At 40.2% G+C, this 26,935-nt stretch overlaps 9 protein-coding genes across 17 annotated transcripts in view; 5 read left to right on the forward strand and 4 right to left on the reverse strand.

Moving 5' to 3' along the window:
* LOC139819709 (uncharacterized) overlaps positions 1–13,673 on the forward strand; it is a 93,107-nt gene extending 79,434 nt beyond the window's left edge. Inside the window, exons 2-6 of the mRNA XM_071789299.1 lie at positions 12,311–12,535; positions 12,713–12,834; positions 12,914–13,035; positions 13,110–13,186; positions 13,335–13,673. Coding sequence (XP_071645400.1) covers positions 12,403–12,535; positions 12,713–12,834; positions 12,914–13,035; positions 13,110–13,186; positions 13,335–13,489 — 609 coding nt within the window. The 5' untranslated portion in view covers positions 12,311–12,402 and the 3' untranslated portion in view covers positions 13,490–13,673. The remainder of the gene's footprint in view (positions 1–12,310; positions 12,536–12,712; positions 12,835–12,913; positions 13,036–13,109; positions 13,187–13,334) is intronic.
* Positions 357–7,038, forward strand: L(3)l1231 (lethal (3) L1231). Its single transcript, XM_071789289.1, has 3 exons — positions 357–2,422; positions 3,005–4,404; positions 4,532–7,038. Exons 2-3 carry the CDS (start codon positions 3,036–3,038, stop codon positions 4,696–4,698), a joined length of 1,536 nt encoding a protein of 511 aa, XP_071645390.1. The 5' UTR covers positions 357–2,422; positions 3,005–3,035; the 3' UTR covers positions 4,699–7,038.
* Positions 6,281–11,023, reverse strand: LOC139819701 (uncharacterized). 2 transcript variants are annotated; one of them, XM_071789291.1, is made up of 6 exons: positions 10,569–11,023; positions 10,053–10,185; positions 8,860–9,361; positions 8,553–8,762; positions 7,559–7,800; positions 6,281–7,467 (listed from the first exon to the last, which is right to left on the reverse strand). In XM_071789291.1, the coding sequence occupies exons 1-6, from the start codon at positions 10,622–10,624 to the stop codon at positions 7,276–7,278; spliced, it is 1,335 nt and encodes a 444-aa protein (XP_071645392.1). In that variant the 5' UTR covers positions 10,625–11,023; the 3' UTR covers positions 6,281–7,275. The 2 variants fall into 2 exon arrangements, with proteins under 2 accessions (XP_071645392.1, XP_071645391.1); XM_071789290.1 differs by having other exon boundaries at positions 10,053–10,233.
* On the reverse strand, positions 11,023–12,010 carry Mrpl9 (mitochondrial ribosomal protein L9). The gene is made up of 2 exons (XM_071787263.1): positions 11,915–12,010; positions 11,023–11,739 (listed from the first exon to the last, which is right to left on the reverse strand). Exons 1-2 carry the CDS (start codon positions 12,008–12,010, stop codon positions 11,023–11,025), a joined length of 813 nt encoding a protein of 270 aa, XP_071643364.1.
* On the reverse strand, positions 13,338–14,636 carry LOC139819710 (uncharacterized). Its single transcript, XM_071789300.1, has 4 exons — positions 14,494–14,636; positions 14,305–14,344; positions 13,978–14,190; positions 13,338–13,894 (listed from the first exon to the last, which is right to left on the reverse strand). The coding sequence occupies exons 1-4, from the start codon at positions 14,500–14,502 to the stop codon at positions 13,740–13,742; spliced, it is 417 nt and encodes a 138-aa protein (XP_071645401.1). The 5' UTR covers positions 14,503–14,636; the 3' UTR covers positions 13,338–13,739.
* A 1,046-nt stretch (positions 14,637–15,682) lies between these two features.
* On the forward strand, positions 15,683–18,863 carry Mfs18 (major facilitator superfamily transporter 18). Its single transcript, XM_071789293.1, has 8 exons — positions 15,683–16,067; positions 16,415–16,761; positions 16,830–17,003; positions 17,201–17,333; positions 17,918–18,014; positions 18,221–18,386; positions 18,467–18,625; positions 18,694–18,863. Exons 1-8 carry the CDS (start codon positions 16,006–16,008, stop codon positions 18,831–18,833), a joined length of 1,278 nt encoding a protein of 425 aa, XP_071645394.1. The 5' UTR covers positions 15,683–16,005; the 3' UTR covers positions 18,834–18,863.
* Positions 18,864–19,000: 137 nt separating this feature from the next.
* LOC139819699 (X-ray repair cross-complementing protein 6) lies at positions 19,001–22,234 on the forward strand. 2 transcript variants are annotated; one of them, XM_071789287.1, is made up of 9 exons: positions 19,001–19,173; positions 19,361–19,524; positions 19,599–19,770; positions 20,278–20,710; positions 20,798–20,894; positions 21,001–21,247; positions 21,362–21,523; positions 21,611–21,835; positions 21,954–22,234. In XM_071789287.1, the coding sequence occupies exons 2-9, from the start codon at positions 19,363–19,365 to the stop codon at positions 22,067–22,069; spliced, it is 1,614 nt and encodes a 537-aa protein (XP_071645388.1). In that variant the 5' UTR covers positions 19,001–19,173; positions 19,361–19,362; the 3' UTR covers positions 22,070–22,234. The 2 variants fall into 2 exon arrangements, with proteins under 2 accessions (XP_071645388.1, XP_071645389.1); XM_071789288.1 differs by lacking the exon at positions 19,001–19,173 and having other exon boundaries at positions 19,384–19,524; positions 19,599–19,757.
* A 3-nt stretch (positions 22,235–22,237) lies between these two features.
* On the reverse strand, positions 22,238–23,816 carry Ggamma1 (guanine nucleotide-binding protein subunit gamma-1). Its single transcript, XM_071789301.1, has 2 exons — positions 23,599–23,816; positions 22,238–23,497 (listed from the first exon to the last, which is right to left on the reverse strand). The coding sequence occupies exon 2, from the start codon at positions 23,490–23,492 to the stop codon at positions 23,280–23,282; it is 213 nt and encodes a 70-aa protein (XP_071645402.1). The 5' UTR covers positions 23,493–23,497; positions 23,599–23,816; the 3' UTR covers positions 22,238–23,279.
* A 639-nt stretch (positions 23,817–24,455) lies between these two features.
* Tomosyn (syntaxin-binding protein tomosyn) overlaps positions 24,456–26,935 on the forward strand; it is a 41,036-nt gene continuing 38,556 nt past the window's right edge. For all 7 annotated transcript variants that reach the window (XM_071789278.1, XM_071789275.1, XM_071789271.1 and 4 more), the window contains exon 1: positions 24,456–25,097. In XM_071789278.1, coding sequence (XP_071645379.1) covers positions 24,978–25,097 — 120 coding nt within the window. In that variant the 5' untranslated portion in view covers positions 24,456–24,977. The remainder of the gene's footprint in view (positions 25,098–26,935) is intronic.

The raw sequence follows: 26,935 nt of genomic DNA on the forward strand, positions 1-26,935 counted from the left end.
TTATGGAAGTTACAAAAGAGAGAAAAACCCTGAATCGCGCAACGCTCCTTTTTGTATCTAAACAATCTCGTATCCATTTTGCAAACGAGAAGTGATTTACTCGGCTTGCATAATGACCAATAAAATAAATTAATGAATTCCGGGTAATTAATCTTTTCGCGACGGATCCACGAACTATAGATTTTGAAACTGATAACGAACCCGTGGTTTCCAATGTTTCCATACTTGATTGCCGCAATCAAACCTTCATTCGCGAAAGTTACGTATATTTAATACAAACACGAGTAGCGCGATAAGAATTTTCTAAGAGAAAAGTAGAAAGCAGACTTCAAGATCGTCATATAAGTTTTTTTTTTCTCCTAAAAACAATCCTATCAGCCGCACAAAAATTCAAATGACTCATACAACAATCATCCAGGATGACTTTCGTATTTACTTAAATATGAATTACATCAGATTATAGAAGGTAAAAGATAAGAATATATAGGGTGATTCAGAAATACTTTTACAAATTTTGAGGATGAGTTCTCCACACATTAAAGAAGGAAAGTCATATATATACATGTAATCCGGCGAAATGCCTGGTTGAATTATAATCGAAAGATTACATTTCAGACTTGCGTGTTTGCCTGATCTAAATCTATTAGATTTTTTCAGTGTGTATGTGGCATTTTTTTCTTGTCATATGTGGAGAACTTGCTCCCAAAGTTTGTACAAGTATTTCTGAATCACCCTGTATAATGCAATGTTGAAGAAAAAGAAACACGAGAGATAAAACGTTTTTAGCTACAAAGAATAAATATCTTTCGTAGTTGCGCATTTATACCTTCTGTACCTAAAATGAAGTGGGATACATCGTCGGAGAGAAAAAGAACTCAGGCAGTATCGTATCCAAAATCGGGACATAAGACATCGTAAAGACGTCTTCCCGATTTTGGACACGCGTGCTGTCTGACAAGATGCAAAAGATTCAGCTGCGAGGAACAAACGCAGGATCCTATTCTTTGTAATTGTACTACGTCATACTTCCTGCATTTAAAGTGAAATAAATAACTAGTTGCTGGAGCTAGAAAGGGAAAGGATGCGGAGGAGACGTGTGAAAAGTTCAGCTACAAGGAACGAACCTTGTACCAGAGAGAAGACTTGTACTCACGCATGGCTCGCGAATCGCGATAAATCCTGATATCAGGCATGAAGCAACGCCGACATAGTTGGCCGAGTCGTTATCGGTGGCTCACGCGAACGAATACGGGGAAAGTCTCGTCTGCTCGTCTCGGCTTTCGGCTTTCGAAAGTCAGATGATTCACGGAATGCGTTGATGAGTCCGACGACGACGACGAGAAGATCGTCGATTTCCTCGCATCTCCTTTCCCAGCATTCCTTCTAAAACGCTCGAGGGACGCGACGAGGCGCGAGGTACGAGAGAAAGAGAGAGAGAGAGAGAGAGAGAAGCCTCTGAAAGGAAAAATTGTCGCTCGCTCGAAAACCCCGTACATACGTCTCGGCGTACAGGTTATGTTCCACGGAGCGCGGAACATCATCCTTTTCGCCACGTGGCGCGGCCTCCCGCTCGTCGCGCGTCTCGCCCGCGGCGCCGTCCGGAATTAAATTCGGCGCGGACGCCGCCGCCGTCGCCGAATCCGCGGCGATTATCGCCCGCGGACTCAGGGATTTTTCGCCCGAGCCCCGAGGGCTGGCCCGTGCCGTGGCCCGTGCCGCGCCGCGGCCGCCATTTTGCTGCCCCCGCACGTCTTGACATGTCTTTCTAATGTTATTATCGACGGACGTCGAGAAATTTTGCGCGTGTGACCCGCGTCGTGTGTGATCGCCCGTGGTGAAGCGAGTCCGCGCGCGAGTGCAGGAAGCTCGTGCCGTGGGCCGTCCCGACGTGCCGCCCCCGACCGTTGCCTTTGTCCGCTGGAGCGATCGCCAGTGTGTCGTCCCAACCTCGATCACCCCGAGTCGAGAGAGTCCGACGTCGAGAACGAGAGCTGGTGGCCGAGCAGCGGGCCCTGCGATCGCGAGCGATCTCATTTCGTGGGACACGAGTATGCTGCGAGGTCTGTCCCGGGAGTACTTCCCATCGCCTCGCTGAGATCGGGCTGTCCTGTCGTCCCGACGTGAGCGAACCTAACCTAAACGGAGGGGGAAAAAAGGCAGGCAGGCAGGAAAGACAGGACCCCGTCCGTCGGAGCGACGAACGTCGAGCATCCCCCGCGCGCGGGGAGATCACCCTCCGGTGATATGGCCACGATCCCGACCGCGGGATCCTCGAGGCGTGCCACTTCGGCAGTGCTGCACACCGACCTGACGTCCGCCCGACACGCGACGACGACGACGACGATGATGACGATGATGACGACGACGCAGTTGCTCCAACATGTGTAGGCTGTCGCTTGGCGTAGAGGCACTGCTATGCGAGGCAAGGATCGTTTTTGTCCTGATCTAGCAATGGACTAAGTTCACGCTTGTTGTTCGAACCAGGGAACCCACGTGTCGCGGACATTCGTAGGTCGCAGTCACGAGTAGCGTTGAACGACGTTGACGATGCCGGTCGAGTATTAATCTCTGTACTTTGTAGACATACAAAGAGTCGTTGAGACGTTCTGCAAGCCTTCTGTTAGTTTAACGCAATTTCCATGACTTGTTTGACTGTGTACGTTTAGAGGAGAAAGATACATTATACTGTAACGTTATCGATATACTCAAATGTGACTGGTGTATCGCCCAATCTACCTTTTAATTTATTGAGTCTTATGTAGTGTATAACGTTCGGTTCGTGCAAATACGCTTAAATCTTTTTTTTTTTTTACTTGGCTAACTTGGTAATAGCAATATCTGTGATATAACATAAAACATTTTTAATTTTCTCATGTACAGTCTCAGTATTACATTATTAATAATCAATGGGGTAGCTTAGCTTGTATTTTGATCTTGGCACATAGCGTGAACTAAGTTTTATCTAGATAGGAAGAAAGTTGACTTGGAGGATTTGAGAATGCAGGTGGAACAGATCTGGACAGAAGCGGCAATCAATGAAGGTCCCTATTTCCGAAAACTCAAACATGGACAATAAATTGAAGTTTTCGGACCGATTGAAGGCTTTGCTGAAAACCGAGGCACATCAAGATGTTGATCCGTACATTTTCAGTGAACCGGAACCATTTGTCACGGCAGCGGGGAGAAATGCCACGGTGGTTCCACCCACAAATTCCGAAGTGATGCAAAGTTGCAAGAACAACAAGCCGAAGGGGAAATGCGTGAAGCAGAGAATAAGGGTGGCGCCTGTGCCAGGCGCAGGCTACAAGATTGTCGGGGTCAATGCCACGGCGGAGACGAGCGTCGAAGACGGGATTGGGGTGAACCCGGGTCACAAATTTTCTAATCTAGTTAAGCGTAAGCAGCGACACACCGAGAATTTGCAGAGATTGCGATCTAGGAGGCAAAGTCGGGACCACACGCTGTTGTATTATCCGAGGGCCGGGGATGAGATATCCGACAGCGATTCAAGTGGGGACGAGATGACGATCTATCAGCATCATTGGTTCCCCGGCGAGTCCACTGCGTCGCCGAATCGTGCGGCTCGACTGTCCCAACTGCGTTCGCAGCTACAACGACAATTGCTTCAGTTGCGTATCGAGGGGGCTGACGCTGAAGCTGTACTGCGGCACAGGGTCAGATGCTTGTTGGAGGCCGCTTCCAAAGATCCCGCTTCTACCGCGCGAGCTTTGAGCGACTCGCCGAGCACCAGCAAGATACTCGACGGGCCGTTGCTAGTTGGCGGGCCGTGCGGGGCGGAGGGATGCCAACAGACGTCTTTGCCCTGTACTCGGCATTGCTCCCGCCACATTATGTTAAACGGAGATCAGCTTTTATTCGAGCATTGCACTGCCAAGTTTAGTGACAACACACAGTGTTGTGTTCCTGTGTTTGACGTCGCGCACGAATTGCCTCTTTGCCCGGAGCACGCGCGGAAGAGGGACAATTATCACCGTAAAATTCAAGAATCCAAACCAAAGAAAGCTCGTAAAAAGCCAGCCTCCCCCCCTATCCCGGCGAAGCCTAAACCCAAGTCCAAGCCGAAGAAACGCAAACGGCCGCCCTCGAATAAGATAGAGACTACCAAGGGTGCTGCATTGATGCACGAGGAGAGTCATTACATGAGCCAAATAAACTGTAGTGAAAACCATAACAAGCCGTTGAACAATCTGAATGTTCCGCAGGGAAGTTCAAATTCGTCTAACTTAAATCTAGGATTGGGATTAGGCTCTCTTGGTCTGAGCGGAGGGCTCAAAGTCGAGCTTGGGGATAACGAAGTATTCGCTTCCTTGGACTCTGCCGAGCATGACTTTGGCACCGTGCTGAACAACTTACCTCCGGATGCTTTTAACGACTTATTTATCGGTAATTGCATTTCACATTGTATTGGACATCCATACTTTCGGTATTCTGCACTTTGTGAATCTCGCAGTTGTGTAGAATTCGTTAATTATTTATTTCGTAAGATAATGTAAGTTGTTTAAATTTATAGAGGGTAGAAACGGAGATTATGAACCGTCGAGAGAAGAAGAGGAGGAATTGCAACGGGCTTTGGAAGAGGTTGATAAAGATGTACGAAACTTGGAGAGGATGGGGCAGACGCATGGACTTTTAGAGCCGGCATTGCTCGCCCAGCTTATGTCGGATATTGCCTCGTAGCCCCACCAATCCTAACGTAATAATTTTTTTTTTGGAAAGGAATTCGTGCGTGTTCCTTGTAACGTAGAAAGAAATACTGTTTGTGTCTGTGCTGCTAAACGTAAGATTGTGTTATAGACTGTTATTACGTAGCCACGCAAGTCCGAGATAATGGCAGGGATTGACATACAGAAAGTAACAAATGAAAAAAATGAAAAAAAAACCGATAGCAAATTTATGAATTTAGTATAAATAGCATTGGATACAATACCACCAGGTAGGTTTATGTCAAACAAGTAGTAATGTAAAAAATCGAGAATTCCATCCTTTTTGACAAATAATCACGGACATTCTGCGTCATTATTATAATAAATGCAATATCTTTGTAGCTTATTTGCAGATACTTTGACTTGTACTTGACAAATTTGCTTAGAAAAATGGTTATAGCTGCAATTAATACACGCAATCATTTTGGAGGGGGTAACGAAATGTATAAGTAAATGGAGAGGAAGTGAACGCAATTCACGTAAATGGTTCAAACTTTATTCCAACACACGCGAGCTAAAAAAGTTTTCATTTTTATATATGGCTTGTTTTTATTGAAAGAAACAGCGGAGGAGTTATCTAAATTACGTTACTCTAATAGCTCCCATATTTATTGAATTACACGTAATGTCTAGCTAATTACTGATTACTCAAATAATAGGTACAAAGGTATTTTTATGACTGATTTGTAATGATTTTATCTGTTATCGATTATACTATAGCAACTGTGAGAAACGTATTCAGGTTTACAAATTGGAGTTTAACTTTACAAATTAAAGTACAGAATAATTGGAGTCAACAAACGTAATATTTGAAAGAAATATTTGGTGTTCGTATATAACTTTGTATATATATATATACATACATATATATCATTCTTACATTAGAGCAAATTGTCGTAGTAAAATTATTCATTATTTTGCAGAATGTAAAAATTGGTATTTGCATTATTTTTCCAATGATGAAAATATACAGCACATGAAAAAAATATTGATCTAGGATATACATCTTATGCAGTATCATCCTTTGAAAATTACTATATTTGAATTTTATTTTATTTAAATAAAATACATTTTTCCAGAATTTAATTTTCATTATAAAACCTTGTGTCTGTACAAACACAGGACTGAATTTATAAAAAAAAAAATCTATACATATGTCTACATAAATATATATGTGACACGTAGTGTATATAATCACGTTTTTTTCCATCATCTGATTCCTACAGTAACACAAATAATCACATTTATTAAATAACGTTATATTGTTAATATGTGCATGATCAATATTGTCATTTTATCCATTCTGTATTATATTCATGTAGACAAATGTTGAGCGACGATAGAGTAGCTGTAATATCTAAATGAAGTAACAATTAGCAAGAAGTGCCGAAAAAATTTTCATTTTTCAACATTGTTACCGAACGTGCAACACGCTTTGCAGCCTTACAATGAGACGATGACACGCTGCGCATTAGCTATGTATTAGTAAAAGAAAACGTTATCACGTATATTTTTTCAAGAGAGCACTCTTCCGATGATTATTTGAGAAGAGGATCTTTTTCTTTTTTTTTTTTTATGAGGAGCATAAAGGCACAGATTCTGAAAGTAAAACTAGATCGGCGTGAATGGTTGAATTTCTTACTGCCAGTTGACTTCTAAAGTACCACACGTGCACAACAGTACATTGTTATAATTCCGTGTGTAATGGTAAAACGGATATATTATGAATCATCATAATTTCAATACATATCGTAACAACGTGATGAGACGGGAAACTATTATATATTACATATTTAGCTTACAGATGAAGCAAATTACTCAAAACGCGAACGTGTGTGTGCATAATAACGGGCAGATGTTTATAAAATCTGGTTTTTATTATCAAAATCATTGTGCCAAACATTGAAACATCTCCTTTCTTTCTCTCTTTTCGGTTTATGTTGCGATATAATGCGTGTTACTTGTTCAAGAGAAACGGATCACACTGGAGCAAAGCGCACTTTAAATAATAAACGTTTAGCTGAATGTGAGCGATTGCAAAAAAAGCGCTAAAGTGAGTTTATCGCATGTAGATGCAAACGAAAACGGGATAATTTACATGTCGACCCACATTGGGGATTAAATTAACGTCGTATGTATTGTTACTACGTATATAGCGGTAGCGATTAGGTACAGTAATTATTTATGAACAGGACAATGCCGAGTTTAATCGTAACGCATTGCTTGAAATGTACCTATATGTGTATCTTCTTGTAAAATATCAGCATTATTACTCTTGATTAGGCATCAACAATTATAATAAGCATATTTTTTACATTGTGTTATAGCGTTCAGTTTATATCCATCCTTATCATTCATATCCTAATGATAATGTCGGCTAGACGAAACACAACTGGATTTGTGTAGTTTATTTTTATATCGATAGATAAGTAAGAACCAAAAATATTATATTCGTTAATTCATTCTTTATCGATATTCGAGAGAGAATTTAGAATTTATCCGTATTAATACATAAATATCATTTTAATTTCTTGTGAAATTCCTTGGGCATTCAATCTAAAGTTGTCGCTATAGAGTAGGTGTCAACAGCTTTGCGTTCACGTCGTTTTATTTCTCGAAGAATCCATTTTATCCGGGCTTTTTCTCGAATCTTGTCGTATCTTTCGTTCAATTCTTGAATCTCTCTCACTGGGAATTCCTCCATCACTTCCTCAGGCAAGCTTTCGATCTCCTCAATTTGTTCCTTTGCACGAAATAGAAATATCTCAGAGATTTGATCCTTTTTGCGTATCCAGTTAAAATTCATGTTCTTACATGAGCGGTAGGACGCTTACCAAGATTTTAGGTACAAAGATACTCTTTCTCGTCTCCAACGATTTTTTGTCGAGTAAACCAATCTCCGTTGGTTCCGTCGGTTCCTCCGGTTCGTACGGCATTAACATTATGTCGTAATCTGAACGATTATGACCCAGGATGCCTACTTTAATCTTCAACTGAGACAGCATCTCCTCGTCGACGAGAAGAGCGTTTCTTAGATAAGCGATTTTCGGATGGTGTAGGTCGATATCGACCACCCCTTTAGATGGAAGTACGAACAATTATAATATTTTGGCTACGCAAAATACTTTATCCTTTGCGTAGATATATTATGGTTTAGTAATAGATGATTAAGAATGACTTCGATCAAACTTTGATTAATTTACTCCAATGATTAACTTATCACTTGTACTATTTTTGATAAAATTGTTAATCATTAATAATAAGTGAAACTTTGACCGATAAGTGATTCTCACAAGTAAATAGCAATATGCTATCTTCAGTCGAGCTGGATCTTTGTAGCTTAATATTTTTGTGTGAACTTATAATACTTTCCTCCACCCAAACTGTGCGCCGATTATTTGTCGGTCTTAAAATAAAAGTTTTTCGTTGGAACAAAAAATTCAACATACTTAAATCGATTTAACTTTTTGATGCTAATAAACATTCTTTAAATAACTGTAAAGAATTTATTGCGAAAAATATTACTCCAGCCAGAGTTTGAACTTGGACCTCCCTCTAATCCATGACAGACATTTTTACTTGTGAGAATTATTAATGTTTTGTTTAACATGTGGAAAAAGATTAGATTAAGGATAAATTATTTAGTTAGAAATTTTATTTCAAGCAACGGTTGAATTAATCGATTAAATTTGGAGTTTGGTTGAAGTCATTCCGGATATATAAAAATGCACTGTTTCTATATACCCTAATACTCTAAATATCTTCAAATATACTATTTCCGTAAATCACCTTGAATACGAATATGCTTCTATAAATAATTTATATCACCTAACGACAGAAGACGATAGTCGCAATCCGCGTACATCAGCTCGCGAGGCAAGGGGGAGTTTCTCAGTAATTTTCGGCTTTTCAACGTCGTCTCGAGACCATGTAATATACGGATATCATCCTCCAGCATATCCTGAATAAGTCGACTGCCGCTTTGTCTTTGCGCTGTGTTGTACGCTTCGGTTCGGAGCAGCCTGTGCAGCTCCAACTCTGTGAAACAAGCGATCAGCGACGCGGCGATCAGTTGCTCGAAGCATGCCAAAGCATCTTGCGAACATCGTGTATCATTGTACGCTCTTCGTCGTACCGATTAGGGTGTAATGTTTCCGCTGCAACGCTATCCACACGACCCGATGGGCCACGCTTATCAATGCCTCGTAGATCCGCAGGTCCTTCTCGCCCTGCGATTGCGTGGCTGCACGTCTCTCGCCGGTCATCATGTGATGATACCGGGGCCCGTCCCGGCAGCCCAGCAACAAGTCCACGTACTCCCTACCCAGGACGCAGCGCAGGGCATGCATCTCATCGGCGTATCGGGACCTGTGTCCGCGCGCCAGTGGATTTGACGCCTTCTTCATGGTGGCCGCCCGCTCCTGCACCAGATCTTCCCATATCTCCATGTAGCGTTGGAAGTAAATGATGAGTGCCCTCAAAAATCGATCCACGACCGACAAGTGGAAAAAGTTTATGAACTGCGGACTGACGGACGTTACGAGGAGGAAGAGCACGAGGTCCTTGATGTCCTGCAGGATTATGATGTCCGGCTCGTCTGGCGTTACTTTTCTCAGATAATGCTTCCGAAATTTGATCTGTAATTGAAGAAATTATTCTCGGTATCGAGAATGAAAAATTTACCTGCGCTCCAGCCTGACAGAAATATTTTACTGAAATTCTCTCTCAATTGACTCCATTTCATGAACAACCTAACATAAAAGAAATTTTGTTTTTAATAGTATAATTTAACTTTCCTCATATTTTACAGTATTATATATTACATTTTATAAAGAAAATTATTATTATTTTGAAATATATTCAGTAATTTTTCAATAACTTTTATTTCACTTTTCATTGATTTCATAGCATTTACTTTCAGCAAAATATCTCCATCAGATCCGCCCAACTGAAAATACTATGAAATCGATGAAAAGTGAAATAAAAGTTATTGAAAAATTACTGAATATATTTCAAAATAAATAATAATTTTCCTTATGAAATGTAATGTAACATTGTGAAATATAAGGAAAGTTAAATTATACTATAAAAAATAACAAATTTTTTTATGTTAAGTTTTTTATGTCATGAAATTTACTGAAAGTTAACTGAATTTTTACTGAAATATTGATAATAATGAAATGGGGTCCGAATTTAACTGAAAACTAAATTTTCACTGAAATATTGATGGCATAACAATAAAATGGGATCAATTGAGAGAGAATTTCAGTAAAATTTTATTATAATATTTTCAGTAAAATTATGTATTTCCATCAGGGCAGTCCTCACCTTTTCGCTGTCATTCAACGTTTCCCGATAGCACAAAATTAGATACGCGTGCGGACAATAAATTTCCGATTTTTGGACGGCAGCGGTTCGTTTCTTTCGTCGCTTGGCTTGTTCATCCTCCGCCTTTGCCGCACTGATCAATGCAACAGGAATTTTCAACAAATAAAAGGACTGGCGAGAGCTTTCTTTTATGTTAATTAATGTCTAGTATTTTCCGAAAAATTAAACCAAATCCAATCGTAATACCACGAATAAAAAATTTATTAAATAGGATGAAAATACAAACAATGAGTCAGAACACAAACGTATGGATATTCGCAGATAAAAATACATATCACAATGATATGCTCACATGCCGATCACAAATATATTACGATATTAAATTATGCCGCACGTTCCAATAAGTAAATTTTTGAAGTTTAAAAATTAAATAAACGATCTTAATGTAAAAAAAGCTAATCAGAGGTGTCCTAAGTACGCGAAAAAAGAATTCCGAATTTTCTCAATTATTCTCACCTTGATAGAATTAATCCTTCTGAAATTTCATCCCACGCGAAGTACCTCTCGCCCATATTGAGCTATCATATTATATTATAGAAATATGATAGCGCTTTCTGTTTACGATTTCATAGTAGAGATTTCCAGGTTATCAGTTTCTAGAAATAGACACGATCTCAAACACAGTGAAGGTATAACAGAGTCAAATTATTGATTCTAGGAAGATATAGCTCTACATTGTACAAGTATATATACTTCAAAGCACTTATTGGACTCCGAAATCAGAACGGCAGTCATAGATCTTGTTGGAGGATCCTCATCAAATCGCACAAAAGAGCACAATTATCATTGTAAACCAATATCATAATGCTTATGCGGAATTCAAGATATATCTAAGTTGGGAATTTTTAAGAAAACGTGTGCATTCTTATTCCCCGTTAAGCGTTATTTATTTACAGTGTAACACAATACATTAGAAATACGATATAGTTTTCTTTTTTTCCACCCAGAAGGGCGGAAGAGAGTCTAAAATCGGCTTGTCCTCGGGAAATATCGGCTCGCCTGGCGTCTTCCAGAACTCGTCACCGGGTATCGGCGGCTTTTCCAGCGTCCAGTGATGCAGGAGACATCTCACCTTCACCTGCTCGCGATTATTAATCGTAAGAGTCACGTAAAACTCCTTTCCCTCTAGATCCAGATTCGGCCCGGATATTGGCCTTTCGAGTATCGCTATAGCGTCCTCCGGTAGGTGGATACCAGCCTTGCGGAAATTTGCTTTTATATGCCACTTCTCCAACGTCCACGGCACGTCTTTCGACATTGTGATTGTTATCCGCTTCTGCGACAGGTATTTGATCGTTTTTTCTACCAAGGCAGAGCTGAACGGCGTGCTGTCCTTCTGGTCCGTTGCCAATTTCGTGTATTTCTCAATATTCTCAGGAGTAGCGTAGTCGGCCAGTCTCGGCAGTAAGAGCTCTGGGTATGCCCGTGACGGATGCATCGATACTCGAGTGCCCACATTACCAAGTCCCGCTACGTATTGCGTTAGAATCAAATCAACCGGTTCCCTTCTTCTTACATTCGTATCCTCAACGAGATCGTATACAAAATGCCTCCTTTTCAATCGATGGGGCCTGGAATTCTTCGCGTGGAGAGACGTTGGAAATCTTCTCTTGAGAATAAAGGTGTTCTGCAAAAAATGTTAAACAAATAAATATAGGAATTAAAGATGAATATGCATTGAAACAATTTAATAATCTTATTAATGTCAGATTCTATTAGACGGTTTCAGGAATGACAAAATGCACGTGTATGTACAGTACGAATGGCTATATCTTTGCCTGAGTAATATTAAAAGAAATTACCCGTGTTTGTTGTGACAAATGATCCGCCTTGCTCGGTAAAGCGGGCGTCGCCAACGCTTTCACGTGATTTACTAATAATCTTGGGAACTTCAACATATCTATTGTTCACCCTCGCTTCGTTCTTAGAGAATTCTCCTTAACAAATGCCTAATTATCGATAAGATACATTCGAAAAGAAATTAGCTAAATAGGTTAATTCGTCGTTGACACAAGAATCTAATAGCAGGTCCGTTCCTTTTAAGCAGCTGTTCCTCAGCTGCACTAGTTGAACTGGTGCAATAAGTTGGAGTGAGAGACAAGAAGGGGCTGTTCAGTGATTTGTTCTCAAACGCCATTGGACTGTGCCATTTTGATGTTGTTATACCTTTTTTTAATATCACGGTTGTGTCGACCCTGTTAAAGACGATTCGAATTTTATAACGTAAATAAACGTCAAAGAGATCTCGTGTCTCAGGTTATCGCGAGATTAATTGGTTTTATATTAAACTATGGAAGACCACTGGCTAGAATCGCTGAAGAAGAAATTCGTGAATGTGGACACATCGACACTCCAACAACTGTTGCTATCTAAGGCAGAAATTGTGGACGAGATCAAAAGGAATCAAGATCAACGATTCATTGGTAAATTTTGTTATTCGTGAATACGTAGAATAATTTAATTTGAGGGCAAATAAATTTAGGAAGGGAAATAAATTGCTGGCGTTATCTTAAGTTGCTTTAAAATCCTTATAAAATTGTAGGACAGTGGTCACATTCTTACACAATTTTCTTCTATAACAAAATTTTTATATTTTACAGAGGACGAAACTAAGATTAAGGAATTAACATCAAAATTGGATGTTATGAAAGAGACGCTGTATACGGAGACACAAACTTTGGAGCAAAAAAATAACGAATTATCAAGAGAAAAGGTTTATTTAGTGAGTATGATATACCTTAATTTTTTTCCATCCGGGAACATCTGTGAATATCTCACTATTACAGAATACTCTTTAACAGGAAGAGCTGGAAGCGGAAAGAAAGAAACTCTTGCAAGAGCTCAAACAATTAGAAGGGAAACGTAACAGCTTGAGGTCTGCCAAGCCAAATTTGCAAGATCAGCAAGTGCTGGAGCAAGGAAAGTATGTATTATCATTGCACATTAATGCGTTCTTGATCTTTCATCAGTGTTGTCATTGTTTTGTTCATTTCGTAGAAAAAAGTTGAAATTGTATAAGGATTTTACTAAGATACAATGGGATTACGAAGCTACAAAGTTTGGTATTAAAGGCTGTATCCTTTTTTTTTACATTCATGCCTTATGTTACTTTATATAACCAATCTATATATATGGAGTGTCATTTCATATTTCACGCTAGCTACTTCTTTTTGTTAGTAAGTAGCAGAAAAGCATATTCGCAATCCTTAACTCTTGATACAGATGTCTCGAACAAACGCGACTATATTCACCACTTTTATTATGAAAATCAAGAGATTAATGACAAGTTAACTGACTCGCTGTGGCACGAGATACATTTGTCTACAAGCGAAGGCGAGATTAGAGACGAGAATCTTCAATCAAACATTCCCGATTGATGTAAATGTTATACTTTAAGTGAGATTATGTAATTCTAATATTTTATTACTTTTAAGATAGATAATATATATGTAGACATATATCAGTCTATATAATACCTCCATATTTGGATATGGTCTTGCACATTACACTAAATATATCTTTAATTTATGGCAAACATTAAAAAACATTTTTTTTGTTCTATTTAAGTGTTATTTATATTCTTATTCTTTTTTATACTTATTAGAAATGTAAGTCTTTATACACAACTCAGGTTTTAGTACATATCAAAAGATTGAACGCGTGGTTTGTATAATATAACGTGTAATAGACGAAAAGGATAAATAATCCTACCATTACAATAGTGCTTGCGATGCAGAAAAGTACACAACTTAAAATACTTGCGCCAATAGCCAATACTGTCACTGAAATCAACACGTACTTGGTTAGAGTCTGAGCAACAGCGCACGTTCTGTGATCGAGAACAGAAATGTGTATCGTTCCTTACCTTGAACCATCATGAAACCAATAAATATAAATACACCACTGATAATAGCGAACATGATAAACAAGAGGACGGGTGTCAACAGCGACGCTATTGCGATGAAGGTAGCCACTTGCAGAAATGGATTGTGGGCAAGCTGCTCCTTAAATTTGAGGATACATGTACGAACGTTGGGGTGACGTAGAAATGTCTGGCATTTCTTAGCCCGTTCTTCGTCTGAAATTAAAAATATCGACCCTCTCAGTTCCTTTTTCAGAATAATGAACGACAGAGTAAATAAAATGTGACAAACACTGGTGAAGAGCACTGGCACGGCGCGAGTATACTTACAATACATGATTATCGAATTGTATATGCAATCACTCTGTGTCTGAAAAATAAAATGATTTGTGTTCATTCAATCGCGTAAACTGGCAGAACGTAAAGCAACGTTTTAACAATGCAAAATATGAGGCAAATATATTGATAACGAATAAAATAATGTTGAGTCAAGAAAACACGACTGTATATTTAATTTACCTCCGTCATTTCCGTGATGGAGCGTTCAAAGTTTTTCGAAGCAATTCTCAAACGTTCTCGCCGAACATCTCAGGCATAGGTATCATGACTTACAGTGCAATTCGAAAGTGATGGTCGAAGGAATAAATAAATGTACTTAGCTCTTGCACATCGTATTTTCTAGAGCATAGACAGATGTTTATCCAAGTCCGGAAGTTTTTGTTTAAATGACGTTTAAATGACTATTAAATCACATCTTATTACATCGTATACATATATGTGTCAATATTTTCTTTCTTCGTCTTTCTTTCCCCTTCTATCTCCTCTTTTATCGGCATAAGTGTCAAGGTCTGTCCAGGTGGATTTACACAAAGTAATACGCACAAAATCGACGCGCGCGTGTATAATTATCATTTATCAACCTCTAATGCGAAGTTCTCATCATTCTCATCGCGTTTTTTATGTGATTGGATAATCTCTCCGGATGTGCGCACGCGCGCATGTGTGTGTGTGTGTGTGTGTGTGTGTGCGCGCGTGTGCACGCGCGCGCGCGCGCGCGTTTGTTTATTTACATTTTATATTTATTTTACTTTTATTTATATTCACCCACGTTTCACGTGGTTATAAAAAAATAAACGTTGGAATCTATACTAAACCCGAATATCTTTGTTAGTAATAATGGCTATTATAGGAACGACTTCGAATCGGAGCTTGTTCGAGATCGATTAAATACAAATTACCTAAGCACAGTTTGAACCGAATACCGGCTTATTTATGTAGCCATGTAGCGTATGTATCGGGCCGGGTTTTTCACGCTTGCGCGAGTAACGTATATGTAGTATGTATGTACATACATATACATACAAAGCTGACAAGTTTCAGAATTCACTTACAAGGTAAGTTAATGTTAAAATTTATATGTGCATCGTGGATTTTAACATTGATAAAACAAAGTAAAACATTGATAAAATAAAGTACAAGGAGTTATTAACCATTTAAAAAATATTTTCATCCAGCCATGAATTTTAAAATCTTCTAATTCTACATACGCAGTTACTTAAAAATGTAGAATTAGAAGATTTTAAAATTCATGGCTGGATGAAAATATTTTTTAAATGGTTAATAACTCCTTGTACTTTATTTTAAAATTGTTGATTTAAAGTATTTTTTTATTTTATTGTAAAGCAGACGATTTAATCTTTTATAACTTTAGGGTACACTTTTTTATTTACATACAAGTACTTTACTGATACTGCGTTTGTTGCGCATGTGTGACAAAAATCCAGCTCGATTCGCAACGCCGTGTGTTTGTGGGCCGAATATATAAACTCCCCGAGAGTCCCGAGTCGAAGTGAAGAGGTTATCGCAGAGATTAGCATGACGTGTATGGATTTTGACAGATCGGCCGCGTGTCAATAACGCTAAATATGCGCGCGAAAGTCACGGCGTGCTCTGGCGGAACGTCGACGAGAGCCGGAGATGCTCCAACACGGAAATTGAAGTCGACGAGCTAAAAACGAGTCCGCGAACACGATGCAGTTACAGATATCGCTGGACACTCCGTCCGATGACAGGACCGCTTTGTCCTGGTCGAGGTATACAACACAATCAAAAGGATACATTGATCTGAAAGCGATCATCGATTTTCTAAACGAAGAGGCTTCGCTGATCTATTCATTATTTACACTTTACAGTGACTTTGACCAAACTCTGATTAACTTATCAATACCTGTATCACTTTGCACAGAATTATTAATTTTCTATTGTATGAACATATAGAAAAACAGATTAGATTAGGGATAACGAATTATATAGTTAGAAATTTTGTTTCAAGCAAATTTGTCAATTTAGTTAATGAATGGTTGGTCAAAGTTGCCTTTACAATTGCTATTACGAGTGGCATTGTTAGGATCGGAACATGAGAAAAATTTTTTTTGTGTAGGAGGGAGAGGCAGAAATGGTTCCTGTCGTTGTTGTGCGGCACGTGCATGATATACGCCACGCGTACATCGGTCCCCTTGTTGATACCTGTTGTCAGTCAGGAGAAGAATTGGTCGAAATCGGATTCAGGCATAATACTATCAAGCTTCTTCTGGGGCTATACGTTAACGCAGGTAGCCAGCGGCTATATTAGCGATAAAATCGGTGGGCAGAGAGTACTGTGGATATCTGCCCTCGGTTGGTCAGCGACAACCTTCCTCATGCCAGAAATCATAGAATTTTTTTCCGGGGATGGAACCTCCGTTTTGCTCGTCGCAGCGATGAGAATGATAAATGGAGCATTCCAAGGTAAATTTTTAACGTTATACAGTTGCACCAAAGGCAATGGTGGATAATACGACACCTGTCACTTACAGGAATGCATTTTCCTAGCATGATTAGCTTGATCAGCCAACGCTTGCACGAGGCAGAAAGAGCCTCCTTCTTTAGCTTATTAACATCAGGATCTGCTCTGGGCACTCTACTCACCGGGTCTTTAGGCTCGTATCTTCTGGAGAATTATAACTGGATGACCGTCTTTCGGGCGTTAGGTACAATGTAGCTTATGTTAAATTAATTGAAGACTTTGTAGACAAAAGATGATAATTTTTGAACATGCGTCATATAAGAATAATTTAATTATAGGGTACTTTCGGAAAGTACCTACAGTTAAACGCATCTTTTTGTTAATTTTGTTTTCAAGCAGAAATGAGATACTTTTGTGGTGCTTACTAATTTATTTATATAGGGGGCATGAGTTTGGCATGGACAGCTTTATTAAGCTATCACACTCTGCCTTTTAAGGAAAAAACAGCTTCTATCAAGTCGACCACTGGCTACACTTTACCTTGGTCCAAACTTCTGTCACAACCTCCTTTCTGGTAATTATGAATATTATGATGCATGGAATGTAATATTTTCAATTTGCATAGACTAATACAAAGAGAAATTTTTATAATCAGCTAGTCGTAGGCATTGCAATTCGATTATATTCTCCTTATCGATTTCGAAATTCTGAGCTTTTTGAATCGCAATTCTTGAAAACATGAAAAATTCTTGGAATTTTAGATAATGCAACCTTCTTGCTGATTATATTCTCCTGATACTTTATCGATTTCTGAGACTTTTTATTTTCGCGATTTGAAATTCCGAACTCTTAGAATTGTAATTTGTGAAAACGTGGAAAACTTTTGGAATTTTAAATGGTGTAATTTTCTTGTCGATTATATATATATTCTCCTGATACTAAATCAATTTTTAAGATTTATGATTGTGCTCGAAAGTAATAAGAGTTTAAATTACGCATATATGCTTTAGCTTATACAAATGCTCCAGTTCTGAATCATTTGATTGTAATAATTATACGATTATTATAAGATTATGACCATAAGATCTTGTAAATATAACATTCTTTATAAATCGATTGTCTCGACTGTCTTTATTGATTGTTAACTATGATTTTCAGGTCCTGTGTTATTGGACATGCCTGCCAAAACAACTGTTTTTTCGTGTTACTTTCGTGGATGCCTACATATTTCCACGACACATTTCCTGAAGTTAGGGTAAAATCTTATTATCTAATTTTTATTCAGTATCGTTTAAAAAATTTATATGGAAAGAAAAAGCTATAAGAACAGTTCTATAACAAAATTAGTAAAAAAATATTCAAATTTATGCCTAAGAAAAAGTTAACTAAATAATTTGTGATAATAAAATAACGTAATAATTTGTTTCTGGATATATTATGTTGAATAATTTCAATTAATAGGGTTGGGTTGTAAATATGGTGCCATGGCTATCAATGCTACCTTGTACATTCTTGGGGAAAGCTTTATCAGAAGAGATAATTAAAACTGGCTATTCCGTGACAGTGACACGCAAAACAATTCAAACAATTTGCTTCGTCATCGAAATTGGAAGTCTGTTATTTTTAGGTAAACACTTGATAATTAAGGCTTAATGTTATATCTCATAATGCTGTTATAATAATTTGTATCGTATATGTTCCTTGTAGTGAAAGTGGAAAGCTTTCAAAGTGCAATACTTTGTCTGGCGTTGGTTATCGGTGGCTCAGGCTTCCACAATAACGCTATCGCTGTAAATCCCTCAGATCTCGCACCAAAGCACTCCGGCAGTGTATTCGGTCTGATGAATACTGTTGGCGCGATACCTGGTATGTAATTAATGTGTAACAATCGCATGATTGTTACACAGCTAATAAATTTTCTTTTTTTTTTTCAGGTTTCCTTGGAGTATATTTTTCCGGACACATTTTGCACGTGACACACAGCTGGCCTGTTGTCTTTTTATTTATAGCTGTTATCGATGCATTAGGATGCATAATGTTTTTATTGTTTGGCTCGGGCAAAGCGATCATATAAATTATAAAATAAAAATAAGTTTCTATCAAATATCGATCGTGTTTTAAAAAATCAATTATAAGCATTTCAGCCTGTTCGCGAATGGACACATGTGTGATAGGGAATTTTTTTTTCGACGTTGGTAACTTTGAATAGACTTCTGGGTTCTGGGTGTGTTTCCAATCTATGTCACTTTCGGTTGTCATCCGCAACGATTTTTGCGTATGAAGTCAATAAGGAAGAATGAGATAATCTTTCCATCGACAAATATAAAGATAAAAACGTCGTAGATTTGTGTAGATTCGTCAGAGATTCGCAGAATTCTAGTCTTTGTGACATCGGTGTTTCAATCCTTTCAGAGGTGAGTATTTAATCATATTTTCCGATAAATTCGCGAACCTAAAATGCCGGTAGTGTGTTACGAATGGGGTAATTATTCAGTTTACACCCCTCACCTCCGATTTTGATGAACTTAGGCTCAATATCTGAGACATTGTTTAAATGATAACTGCGAAATAATTAATAGTAACAAATTATGCTGATAACAGAAATGGCACTTGTACAAGATTACAATACGGATGGGGAAGACGATTTGCAAGCGAGCCAATGGTACGGAGTAAGAGAAGCCACATTGTTTCTCGTCGATGCTACACAGAAGATGTTTGAGGTAGAACCAGAGACCAAGCTCAGTCATATCCAAAAGTTTTTCAAGGTTAGTTATAACGTTGGTTATCAGTTTGGTTAACGTGTATACGTACAATTAATTGTCATTAATTATCTCTGCAGTTGTACAAGCAAATTCTTCGGCAAAAGCTAGCGTGGAGTATGCAGGATTGGATGGGTGTGGTATTATTTGGTACAGAAGGAAGCGACGCGAACTCAACATGGAAGAACATTCAGAGTTTACACGAACTCAGAGTTGTTACTCTGGACGATTTACAACTGGTCAGAAAACTAAGCAAGTATAATTATTAATGTTACGATTAATAAATAAACGAACAAAGGCAAATAAGAGCTAATTTGCAACGATGGTCAGGCGACAGTAATAAAATAAAAATTATAATTATAAATAAATTAATATAATAAGTAAATGTTTTGGTCCTTGGTTTAGACCCTCCTCAATACATACATAACAATGGTCAGGTGCTTCGATGCAGTGGTCAAGATGTAATACAAAATGCAGTCAACATGTTCGCTCTCTAAGATATTTAGTGAGAGTATGGATCTCGTATCGTCAATGTGTTAATTTATTTATAATTATAATTTTTGTTTTATTACTGTCGCCCGACCATCGTTGCGAATTAGCTCTTATTTGCCTTTGTTTGTTTATTTATTGTTATTGAGAGTTTTATCCTTAATGTTACGATTAATGTTGCCATTAATCAAGTTCAATCAATAGTGAACATAGCGTGCTTCAAGAATATGAACTTTTATCTAATGATTTATCTGACTGAATGATTTTCAGTTAAAAGCGGCATGAAGGGTTACCAGAGCATGAAATCCGAGGATGGTTACCCACTTCACGACGCGTTGACATACGCCATGGATATCTTCTTAAAGATAAAGACAGTCCTTACCAAACGCAGGATAGTTCTGATTACTTGTCACACCCCTCAACTCGCGGACGACGAAAAACATCGCATCAGATCGAAGGCAGCATCCTTGAAAGACTTGGACATTAAATTGTACGTGATTGGTTTGGGAAACAATTGGGTGCACGATCAGTTTTATAAAGATTTAGAGATGCTGTCAAGGAAGACGGACATAGATGTTTACAGAATGACATCACTGGTGGATCTGGTGCAGCAGATTAAAGCGCCGTCCAAAAATATTGCGAGATTGAGCTTTCAGGTGTGTGATGGCCTGGAGATTGATTTGGTTGTGCGTACTTTGGGCAGGTAGGTCTTCACGTTGGCGAGAGTAATATTTATTTCTACAACATTGTTAAATATTGTACAAGTAAAAACGTAAGTATCACTTTACAGAAAACGCAGATGTTTGCAAACGAAATCGCTGAGTAAAGCAACTAATCAAGTTTTATCCAGATCGACGTATTTCAAGGGTGAAGAGGCTTACAGAAAGGTGTATATCTCGCATAACGTAATCGGAGATCTTGCATAAAATGACACGTATAAGGATGTCTTGGATTTTTTGATTTCTTACGCTTGATTTGCTTGATTTATTGTAGGACAGTGACAGTGACAGTGAGGAACCTGATTTACCTTTTGTGATACCAGAGGAAGTTAACTTGGAAACTAAGAAGTCGATCGGTGGTATGAAGCTGCGTTTCACGCAAAAGGAGCTGCACCGGATAAAACATATACATCCACCAGCCATCAAGATAATCGGTGTAAGGCCTATACCCGACGATCTTTTCAGATATCACATTAAACGGAAGTACTTCGTCAGAGCAGATTACGGTAGCACTCGTAAAGGTAACGAAATATAAAATATATGATACAAAAAATTTAATGCGCTCGATTCATGATATCGCAGCGTTTAATTACTATAAAAGTAATGTCAAATGTGGTCTTTGTTTTTTCTCGCAGACAATCTATTGTTCTTTGGTGCTTTATTAAATAAATGTGCCACTCAAGGAAGAATGATAGTGTGCGCGTTCACGATGCGGATGAATACTCAAACTAATCTCTGCTACATGATTCCAAATGCTGAACTGGGCGGTTTTTATCTATCGAGAATTGCATTCCAAGGTATGTCTAATTATATTTACATAATAACGCGATCAGTAAAGAGATATTCAAGATATTCCTTACTCGACGAGCTTAATTTTATATTAGGGGACATAGGAGACAAGAGCGAAGCATTGCTGCATTACGACGCCCAGAATTGTGTAACCGATAAGCAAGTTGCGCTGTGGAAAAAAGCAATTGATCGACTCGACGTGAACTACCATCCGTATATGTTCAAATCCTATAAATTGGAGTGTCAAATACAAATGGTGGAGAAGTACGCTCTGGACAAAGAACCCGGTTCTCCGCCGATCGATATCATCGAGCAATCATGTGAGTAATATCAATTACGGTGCAGATCGAGAAGATACAGAGAGCAAAAAAAAATCTTTACTACTTGAACAGAAAAAGAAATGAACTTGTATCAAGTATATACTAATTTCTTTTTCAGTTTTGAAGACCTATAAGAAAACAGCTGATTTAGTGCCCGAGTTTAAGAACATGTATATAAGCAAATCCGACGGTCCGACTAAAGCAAAAAGGGCTAGAAAAAACAAGGAAACATAATTACTCAACAATTGCGTGTAATTATATAATAAAATATAACGTTGCGTGATGAAAATATTTTTGATAATATATTTAAAAAATCACACTTTATTGAAGTTACTTTACTTGAAGAGGAACTTATAAGAAAAATGGATACTACTTATTAAAGTATATAAAAGATAAAAACACTTGTTTTTAAACATTATATTTTATTCCACAATAAAAATGCACTTACAATATATCTGTAAAATCGTGTATTAAAATCCCGCGTTTTTTAAAATAAGACGTTTGATATTGGCTACGGTCAACGTGACGCTACAAATGCTTCGAAGCATTCCTCTTCTCTTTTCTTTCAATGAAGAAAGAAAGAGAAGAAGAACGCTCCAAAGCATTTGTAGCGTCACGTTGACCGTAGCCATTATCTGCATTATGTTATTTCGGCTGCGGTCAACTTGAGGCTACAAATGCTTCGAAACATTCCTCTTCTCCTTTCTTTCAACAAAGAAAGAAGGAGAAGAAGAACGCTTCAAAGTATTTGTAGCGTCAAGTTGACCGAAGCCTTCATCGCTCATTGTCAATTTTAAACTTTGATACAGGCCCTTGAAGGCATTAAAGAAACTGATTCGCAATCAATACACAATGTACGCCATGAGAATTTACATCGAAATAATACGAACTAATGTTGGTTTTATTTGGCTGTATTTAATCTTCTGTTGTTTGAAACTATTGTCGAAATATCATTGTTACTTTCAATTAGGATAATATTAGTCTAGATATAGGAAGATGAAATTATTCTTGGCAGATAGATGGTAATAGTTTGACGATTTAACAGCACATGGACATATAACAGTATCTCTCTTTGTATATGTATATAAAAATACAATTGTTCCGTTGAAACATATCTACTGCAATTACAGCAATTAGGCTACAAAAAAGTAAGGCATGTGCACATTTCTGCATAACTCACACGAGGTTGTACAACTGTCCGTTTTGAAAACCTTATAAACTCCATGCAAAATGTTCATTTCAAACAGTAAACGTTGAACTAGAAAATTTAATTTCTCACATTTTTTCAACAATCTTATATATATTATAAAATAATTTAAATAGAAAATTACTTAGATCCTACAATCGCGAGTACACTTATCGCTACAACGAACAATAGCAAAGATACAAAAGTGATATCGTTCGCCTCTCCTTTGCCATGCCTCTTCATTTCAAGCACGCCGGCTTAAAGTACGACACAGGTGCTTTTCTCACGAAAGGGATTGGACTTCTGCGACGAGAAGCCCACCAGCAGGCAGTCCTCCTGCTCGTGCTCGGTGATGTACTTCATGATGTCCTCGACAGCCTTGCTCACCGTGATCCGCTTCAGGGCGGCCTCGCGGCGCAGCTGCTCTGTCACTTGACGTTGCTGTTGCAAATTCGTGATCACCATGTCCATAACAGCTGTATGCGTGAGAGACAAAATCAGGAAAGTGTAAAAACCACACGGAGAGAGAAAACGGAGAGGAGAGAGAGAGAGCTACGTCGCGAATTTAAAGGCTAACCTGGGAGACGTACGATACTCGAACCCCGCTCTTACGGACCGCGAAACACTCTTTTTCCCTGACAACTTCGATTTTTCTGACCGCGAGAAGTAATCCGTCGATCACGCTTTCGCGATCGGTCCTTTCGGGCCTTTTCTCGACCCTAATGACTTGCTTTATTCTTCCTGTGCCGATCCCTCAGGGCGCGCTCGCATCTCGCATGTGCGACGCATTAAGGCTCAGTCACAATGAGAGGAATAAGAAATAAGATAAAGGAATTAGGAATAAAGCATATTGCATCTCACTTTAATGTACGTGTACTGAAGTGAGATGCGACATTCCCTTATTCCTTATTCCTTTATCTTATTCCTTATTCCTCTCATTGGCCTAGTTTACACCGATCACTTGATACGCGTATTAAATAGTAAATAACTAGTAAATAAGTCTGATTATTGGCTGATCAGTTCAAATATACTATTTGATACGCGTATCAAGAGATCGGTGTAAACTAGGCCATTGTGACTGAGCCCTTAAGGCTCAGTCACAATGAGAAAAATAAGGAATAAGATAAAGGAATAAGGAATAAAGGAATGTCGCATCTCACTTTAGTACACGTACATTAAAGTGAGATGCAACATGCCTTATTCCTTATTCCTTTATCTTATTCCTTATTTTTCTCATTGTGACTGAGCCCTTAAGGCGCTTTTACATGATGGAGAGAGTGTCTCGAGCAGGCGCACTCGCGTCACGTGTCACCGCGCCAATTCGGCCAATCGCGGACGCGACCCGCTTCGCGATTGCGCGTCCACCCGCGGGGCGCATCGCGCATCGCGCCCGCGCGGCGCGGCGCTCGCGGCCGTGCGAAACTCCACATGAGCCTGTTGCCAGTTATTGATCCTGGCGCGATTAAACAACACCGCATTGCCGTCAACCGCGAAAACAAGACACTCGCCACGTCTCGGCCCGCGCACGGCGTTCCCGCATACGGCGTAAAAAGCGTGTCGGGGCGCCGCCGTGAGGATTGGCCGACGGCTGTCGTCGTCCCCGCTGTCGTTGACGCTATTCTACCCGGTACTCCGGATCGAGCGGACTGCTTGGTAACGGCATCGCTAGAGCGGACGGACATACGATCGCGGTCCCGTGTCCCGTCCCGTCCCGTTCCGTCCGTGGCACGGCGCGACGCGACGCGACGCGGCGCGGCGCGCGGCGCTTGACGTACTGTCAAAATGTAGAGAGAGAGAGAAAGAGTGAGAGAGAGAGGAGCACGACGAGCCCCCGATCTTCGAGTCCCCGGCCGTGATTTTCGTCGGGACAGACGGACGGGAGCGGGACGGAGGGACAAACGGCGGGACGACGTGCACATGTGATTCCCTCCCCGGAGTGGCCGACCCCATTTGGCGATGAAGAAGTTCACGATTAAGGGGGTGCTCGACGGGTTCCGGTCGTCGGTCCCGCAGCCCGTCAAGCCCGACCAGGAGATCGTCGAGAATCTCAAGCCGGAGCACTTCCAGGTTAAGAAGGTCAGTACACGGAGAGTTCGTCCCGATAATCCCTCTCTTCCTTTGCCCACCGACCCCCTCCCCATTCGTCTCCCCCATTCGCCCCAATTAAAGTGGACCTGTCGATAACACGCCGTTCTCCCGGCGCGCATTTCTCGCAGATCCGAGGCGGAAACGTGGTTCAAGGCGGTCCGACGAGGCGTGCGAACTGCCGCGTTAATTTCGGAGTAATCGCGCGGAATGAGATCCGCCGTAGGTTTCACCCCCTCCCCCTTCCCCGTCCCCCGCCCCACCCCCGCGACGTCTAACGATTGACTGAACGACGCAAGTCGCGCAATTAGGAATTTTATGGGGTCAGTTGTGAGAGAAAGTAACGTCACTGGCGAGCGAGTAGATAGCGTTGACTTTAATCAGATCTATATGCGCGCGTGTAAAACTCGTCCCACTCGTCCGTTACATTATGTAATGGCCCGAGAGAATTGAGGAAAAAGAAACTGATATCCACAGATCCAGAATTGGGGATTTCAACGATTAGGAAAGATTCAATCTCTCATTCGCGTTTCTATTCGCCCGCACTTATCTTAAGTGCGGCGTCCGCGAACGAATCGTTCGGTAAAAGCTTCTATAGGTATACCCTCCGCTCCGACCCAGAGCCCGTCATCCCGGTGTCGAGCTTTCTGCTCTTCGGTTCGTGTAAACAAACCGCAACCCAGTAAACACGCCGTGTCAATATTGAAAGCTTATGTAATCCCCGAACTCTTTGGAATTCATATCGCTGAATAAATTCATATCAATTGCATCGCGCTATTAACTGGTATAACACTCTCGAGCGCTTCGTTTTTGCCTGCAAGTGCAGTGTACTCTGTGGAAGAGAGAGAGAGGAGACTGAAGAGAAGACAGCGTTTTTCTTTCTCAACTTTGTAATTTCTCAACCTTGGTTCTAAGCGAGCTTATATGGAAAAAGATTTTCCGAGCGACTTGTGCCGCACTCGTGGAGTCGCTTAGAATGGTCGTGCCAAGTTTACACGTTAAATAATTTCGAAATCGTGCTCCAAGACTGGCGCACTCGCGTGACACGCGAACCACGAGCCCTTCTACAGGGCAAAACCTCGTGTGCTCCGCCGAGAAGGCCCAGGTTGTCGGGGAGGTACATAAGCCGAAGAGTAAACATGGCTGTCGATACACCCCGCTGGCGTTGCCACGCGTCGCACGAGGTATCTCGTGCGCTTTGACTTTCGTGCATCAGAAATTGTCCCCCCCCCCCCCGCCGTCTATTTACCCGGAGCGAATATCGTTCGTAACCGTTGGCGAAGTTGATATCGACTATCGCGATATACACGGTTCGTGCGAATATCCGTTACGCGAACGAGGAACAGATAACGATACGGGCAGATACGAGGGGAATGCGCGCGAGAACACGAACAAGCGATTTAGGGAGGGGGGAGGGAGGGGGACGTTTACTACATTTATATGCGCCGCGTATTTTTGTTATACACGCCTCCCCCGGCCGATCGATCCCGATTTGTTTCTCGGCCTTCGCGATCTCCGCCGAGTATTACAATTTTAATTCGATCGCTCGCGGGGATTTCTTCCCCCCCCTCTTCCCTCCCCCCTCATCTCTCGTCGCGTCCTCGTCGGTGATGATCAATTCAGGCGACACCTTTCCACACGTGCCTTCTCTCGCATTTGTCGCCCCTCGAAGCGCGACCTCGTCGTAAAGTCATAAAATCGCGCCGTTAAACGAGGTCACGATTGCGATTTTCACGGCGCGGCGAGTCGTGAACGCGCGTAAACTCGACGACGCGACGCGACGCGCGCTGCATTTGCCTCCGCTGAAATCATCGCTCGATGGCGCGTAG

This window comes from Temnothorax longispinosus, chromosome 9, assembly GCF_030848805.1.
Source record: "Temnothorax longispinosus isolate EJ_2023e chromosome 9, Tlon_JGU_v1, whole genome shotgun sequence".
In the NCBI taxonomy this organism is placed as follows: Eukaryota; Metazoa; Arthropoda; class Insecta; order Hymenoptera; family Formicidae; genus Temnothorax; species Temnothorax longispinosus.

Bases quoted from the DNA above. Each gene is read 5' to 3' on its own strand.
- Mfs18 (XM_071789293.1), top strand. From the start codon at position 16,006: ATGCAGTTACAGATATCGCTGGACACTCCGTCCGATGACAGGACCGCT. The intron at 16,068-16,414 runs GTATACAACACA...TTTTTTGTGTAG, and splicing joins ACCGCTTTGTCCTGGTCGAG to GAGGGAGAGGCAGAAATGGT. The intron at 17,004-17,200 runs GTACAATGTAGC...TTATTTATATAG, and splicing joins GACCGTCTTTCGGGCGTTAG to GGGGCATGAGTTTGGCATGG.
- LOC139819701 (XM_071789290.1), bottom strand. From the start codon at position 10,624: ATGGGCGAGAGGTACTTCGCGTGGGATGAAATTTCAGAAGGATTAATT. The intron at 7,801-8,552 runs GTGATATAAATT...TTCCATCTAAAG, and splicing joins CTATCGTCTTCTGTCGTTAG to GGGTGGTCGATATCGACCTA. The intron at 7,468-7,558 runs GTAAGCGTCCTA...TTTCGTGCAAAG, and splicing joins TCTTTGTACCTAAAATCTTG to GAACAAATTGAGGAGATCGA.
- LOC139819699 (XM_071789287.1), top strand. From the start codon at position 19,363: ATGGCACTTGTACAAGATTACAATACGGATGGGGAAGACGATTTGCAA. The intron at 20,895-21,000 runs GTGTATATCTCG...GATTTATTGTAG, and splicing joins GTGAAGAGGCTTACAGAAAG to GACAGTGACAGTGACAGTGA. The intron at 21,836-21,953 runs GTGAGTAATATC...TTTCTTTTTCAG, and splicing joins CGATATCATCGAGCAATCAT to TTTTGAAGACCTATAAGAAA.
- LOC139819710 (XM_071789300.1), bottom strand. The intron at 14,191-14,304 runs GTAAGTATACTC...TTTTAATTTCAG, and splicing joins CAATTCGATAATCATGTATT to ACGAAGAACGGGCTAAGAAA. The intron at 13,895-13,977 runs GTAAGGAACGAT...TGTTGATTTCAG, and splicing joins TGGTTTCATGATGGTTCAAG to TGACAGTATTGGCTATTGGC.
- Mrpl9 (XM_071787263.1), bottom strand. From the start codon at position 12,010: ATGTTGAAGTTCCCAAGATTATTAGTAAATCACGTGAAAGCGTTGGCG. The intron at 11,740-11,914 runs GTAATTTCTTTT...CATTTTTTGCAG, and splicing joins ATTTGTCACAACAAACACGG to AACACCTTTATTCTCAAGAG.
- Ggamma1 (XM_071789301.1), bottom strand. From the start codon at position 23,492: ATGGACATGGTGATCACGAATTTGCAACAGCAACGTCAAGTGACAGAG.